The 4,896-nt window shown below is 35.7% G+C and overlaps 1 protein-coding gene across 1 annotated transcript in view; it reads right to left on the reverse strand.

The window, feature by feature from the left end:
* Positions 1–164: 164 nt before the first annotated feature.
* The window catches only part of LOC100776148 (protein SMAX1-LIKE 6), an 8,498-nt gene continuing 3,766 nt past the window's right edge, over positions 165–4,896 (reverse strand). Inside the window, exons 2-3 of the mRNA XM_006602031.4 lie at positions 3,416–3,662; positions 165–2,229 (exon numbers count right to left, since the gene is read on the reverse strand). Of these exons, the coding sequence (XP_006602094.1) occupies positions 367–2,229; positions 3,416–3,662 (2,110 nt within the window). The 3' untranslated portion in view covers positions 165–366. The remainder of the gene's footprint in view (positions 2,230–3,415; positions 3,663–4,896) is intronic.

Raw genomic sequence — 4,896 nt, forward strand, 5'->3', positions numbered from 1 at the left:
GTTGGTTCTATCTCTTTTTTTCTGATAAAAAATATACATAGGGTTGAGTGAACCTAAAAAAAAACAAAAGTCCTAAAGAGTTGAACAAGTGACATTAGTACATCATATGTGATGTTATATAAAACTTGCAGCAAATTTTATTTGGCTTGGATGAGAAAAAGATAAGCGCAGAAGCAGAAAGACATTAGAATTAACAGGAAAACTGGTTAAGATACATTCTTTTACCATAGGAATTGCATCACAACGATCACCACAAAAGAAAAAATTGTGGGATTGATTAGCTGAAAAATGCTAGTGACAACCAAATGCTATATCCTACAAGCTACATTTTACAAGTAATTACAAAATACATAGTGAGCAAAAAATTCAGTTCAAGTTAATTCTAGCTGGAAGGCATACTCCAGGAGATTGTTCTTCCAAAAAAATTCTTTCACAGTTAACCAGTTTCATCACAAATTCAGGTACAAAGCGGTACTTCTGATGAGCTTCAGCTAAGCTTCTGCCAAGAACATGTTCAACCCAATCCTCCACTGCTTTTTTCTTGTCTGATAACCAAGCAGCTGCAAGTATCTGTGTCATGACCTCATACTCAATTTCAAGTATAAACTCTGATCCTAACATCTTTTGAAATTGCGTGTCAATGCTTTTTATTACTTTCTCAGCAATAGAATCAAAGTTGAATGGCTTAAAAACAACTTTTTCATCAACTTGATCACACAAATCATTTAACCAGGCGTCACTTTCATAATCATTGTAATTGTTGCCCTCTTCAACCTCCTCAAGAGGCATGTTCAGATCCAGATAGGACCTCGATGCCTCCCCGACCTGTTTCAATGTTTTGCATGATGCTTTCTCTTTGGAATCACCACTTTCTATTAGCTTTCTTTTATTCAGAAATGTTGTTTTGGAGGTCCCTTTTCTCTGTGCAACCTTCACATTTGTGCAACCGCTCCTTTTGGCATCCTCAGAAGCATGTCCAAGTGATAATTGCATTTGACATCTTTTAGCTTCTAGGATTCTTTCCTCTGGAAACATTTTAGGATCCCCCTCCAAACTAAAAGAGCCACTACCTTTAAACACACTAGAGGTTACAATGAACATTGCATTGTTGATGCTGATTTCCCTTCCATGTGAGTATGGGAATTTACCTGTTTTTATTGCTTGGAACAAACTATTCTGCACCAGGAAATCAGCTTGATCTACATTTTCAAGAAAGACAACTGAATGTGGCTTTTTACTTAACTCCCCAGCAACATAGTCCAACACTGTCTTCCTCATAAGCACATCATGACAATATGTATTTTGGAATTCAAAAATCGAGTTTGTTGGATAAGACCTGTCTTGGGAGCTCAAATCCACAGTGATTAGGCTTTGTTTGTTTCCAAATAAAATCTCAGCAAGTGCTGATGCAACTTTTCTTTTTCCAAGTCTATCTGGTCCGAGAAATGCAAGCCATATGTCTGCTCTAACATGTGAGCCACTACTACGCTTTCCAGCGCAGGATCTACAACGGGACACAGTTCGATTGATAGCATATATGGCCTCATCCTGCCAGCCAACCTTTTCAGTGAGAAGATGGTAAAATGACTTGAAATCTACAGTTTCAAATCTCCCTTCTAGATTTGGACCAGAACAGGAAGAAGATCTAGCGATTTGGTGTGAAGTACTCTCATTCATAGCATCAAAATCGGTTGAAAGGGAGTCTGACAAGTGATGAAGAGGCTTCTTATGATCACTTAGTTTTGGTGTGTCTGGCTCATGAGCAGCTGATGTGTATATTGTTCCCAATCCCAAATCTGTGGTCACAGGAGTCAGGGAAGAAGATGTTGTGGGATCAAGAAGGCTCATATTGGCCTTAGGGGAAGGAGAAATCCAAGTACCATGCATATGACTCTTTGAAACTTTTGGTATGTGGTCTGCTTCATCAGTGATACTAACAGTGTCAAAAGGTACTGAAACTGGTAATATCTGTTTAAATGGAAATGCACTCTGTGACACTTTAGACATGTAGGAAATTTGATTAGGATATTGGATTTCACTATGGAGTGGACCTTTGCTGCTACTTCCTGGACCAAATTGAAACCCCTCGTGGGAAGTAGCTTGGAACCTTGCTTTGGTAATATCAAATTCAGGTAATGATCGATTTTGATGAAGACGTTGACAAATATCACTCCATTTCCTTTGCAATCCGAAGATCTTCTTATTCAAACTTGTATTTTCTTCATTAGTCTGCACTGGATGATGAAGTTCATTCTTAAATAAAATGCAGCCACAAATTGAATCATTGAAGCATGGTACATGATGCAAAACAAGATTAGATAAAAACATTTTATGAGGGTAGATTTAGATGAACTTTTGCAAATGTTCTACACGAGTTTTCATGTATAAAGATAGAGTATGATTTTCTCATTTCCCAATATTCAACTCAGATGAAATCCTTTCAACCAATGCAGACAAGAACATAGTTAGAAGGCATATGGTTGAAGTGTTCAATATTAGCATAATTTTATGAGAGGAAATATTTTATGAGGAAGTCCTAAATAATTGTCCACACTACACGCGGGATATATTTGTTTGGGAGTGCTAAAGCCCCCACTCCTATGCCTAGGTCCATCCTGAACGCATGTGTATAAGGTAGGACCAACCAAAGTATTAAAAAATTAGGTTTAAATATTTTTTAGTCTTTACAATTTAAAGTTTTTTTTTCTTTGTTCTAGCAAAATTAATTTTTTTGTTTTTAATCTTTACAAATTATGTTTGATTTATTTTTAGTCCTTAAAGTACTTTAAATAGTGCTTTAAATAGTAAAAAAAAGTGTTATCTAAAGCATTATAAAAATGAAAAATAAAAAAAACATAATTTATAAGAATTAAAAATAAAAAAATTATTTTGCAAGCATGAAAAGCAAAAAAAGCACTAAATTGCGAAAAGGACTAAAAAGACATTTAAGCAAAAAAAAAAAAATACACATGTTGACATACAACATGCTTTGTTGTCCTGATCAACTTCCAGAGACTTGAGTGATGAAAGCCATAGGCTCCACAAAAAGAAAAAAATGAATTGAGTGATAAAATAGATTAGAGAAATATTACTAATATGGTTCGCTACAGATAAGTCACCATATTGCCGAGTTTGGATGGTGGAGATTTTCACATGAGAGAATTGAAGTGAGAACCTCACGTGAGAGGATCCATTCCCCCATTTTGGCACATTGCTTTCTTAATGGGAAAATGTGTGTGTGTTTTTTAACCATTTTAGGCATGTAGCATTTATTATTACTGCGTACCTCTAAAATTATTTTAGTGGGTCAGTACAGAAATTGGCCGCAAGATGTTGCATGTATGTGTGTGAGCATGTGAATGTCTCTGCATGCAATGAACAAGGGAAAACAAGATTAGGTGATCATAACACACACCTTTGCCACATCCAATCTTCTATCTGAGTCCACATTAACCTTTTGTAACCAAGGCAAGCTCGTGGAGGAGTAACCAGATGCCGAAGTAGCAGGGCCTACCTTCAAAATATCAGCAACTTCTTGCTCACACTTTTCATTGCATGAGTCACACCGACTTAAAGATGAAGCATTCGTACAGCTTAGGGGACTCTTGAACTCAGAAGGTGTAGAAAAGAACCCACCAAATGGCACAAAGGACCCCATCAAGCTGCAAGGTCATGAAATGCGTCAGCTTTTATAATGTCCAATAGGCACAGAAGTGTCAGAAGCTAAAGTGCACATGATGAGATAGACTTAAAAAGCATCATCACACCCACCAATATATGAAAAAATAATTGAGTTGAGTCTCACAGCTCCCGCGGATCACGACATGTCTAAACTATTCATTAACGTTTTCACATTAACAGAAAGATTCAAACTCACATCCTCATAAAATATATGACTTTAATTTTTACTAATTAATTGAATCAATTTTTGTTTTTTTCGCTGAACTTAACCGACCTTTAATAGTTCTTTTATATAAAATGTTATAGGCAAAAAATATTATATAAAGTTTGATGGGCTATAAAAAAAAGGCCCTCTTAAGGAATCTTCCACAGAGTCCAAATATGCTCATAACCCAAAGGAGAAGAAGAGGGGCCCGTGGGCCAAGGGCACAGAAAAAGAAGGAGCATTTATTACAGCATTCAGCAAAAAAGCCTGCGGGTAGAAATAACATTTATGGCTCACGAGACCACACATGCGAATCAGTTGCATATATAATAAATCTCTGCAAATTCTATACATGCCAAGATATAGATCATGCTAAAGAAGACTGATTGCGACCATTCCAGCTTGCATGAACGTAATTGGCCTAAACCCCACACAAATTAGAGGAATCCATTCAGAATTCAGAAAGACTTCAAAGTAGTACTACATCACAGAAAATCTATATAACTAAAGAATTTTCTTTCAATGAAAACAAGACAAATTGAATCATGAACCTCACCACAGTGAATAATTCTTAACACCTCTAAATTTATAATAAAAAAAAACTCACATGTCTTAACCAGAACCATGAACATGTCATGTTTCTGAGCCATATGTAGATTTGATCCTATAGAGGTAGATTAAAATTTAATTATAATAACATTAAAAAAAAAACCTTTTTCCTTTGTGTTTCCACAAAGGAGGACAGGGGAAGGGAAGCAACTAAAAGCAGCAGCAAACCAATTGGATCACAAAATTAAGTCAAGTAGGAAGTGAAGGATTTCAAGTTTTCAATAACAACACAACAGACAAGTCAGAAACCTTCAATTTACACCTGATCATTTGTTTCTCAACTTTTAAAAAAATACTATGTTACAGTTACACACAAATCTAAACACACACAATATATTATTATTATAATTATTATTTATTATCCCCTCCCAAAATAGACTAAATAAGTAGTACGCAAAAGT

Source organism: Glycine max, chromosome 18 (assembly GCF_000004515.6).
Source record: "Glycine max cultivar Williams 82 chromosome 18, Glycine_max_v4.0, whole genome shotgun sequence".
Lineage (NCBI taxonomy): Eukaryota > Viridiplantae > Streptophyta > Magnoliopsida > Fabales > Fabaceae > Glycine > Glycine max.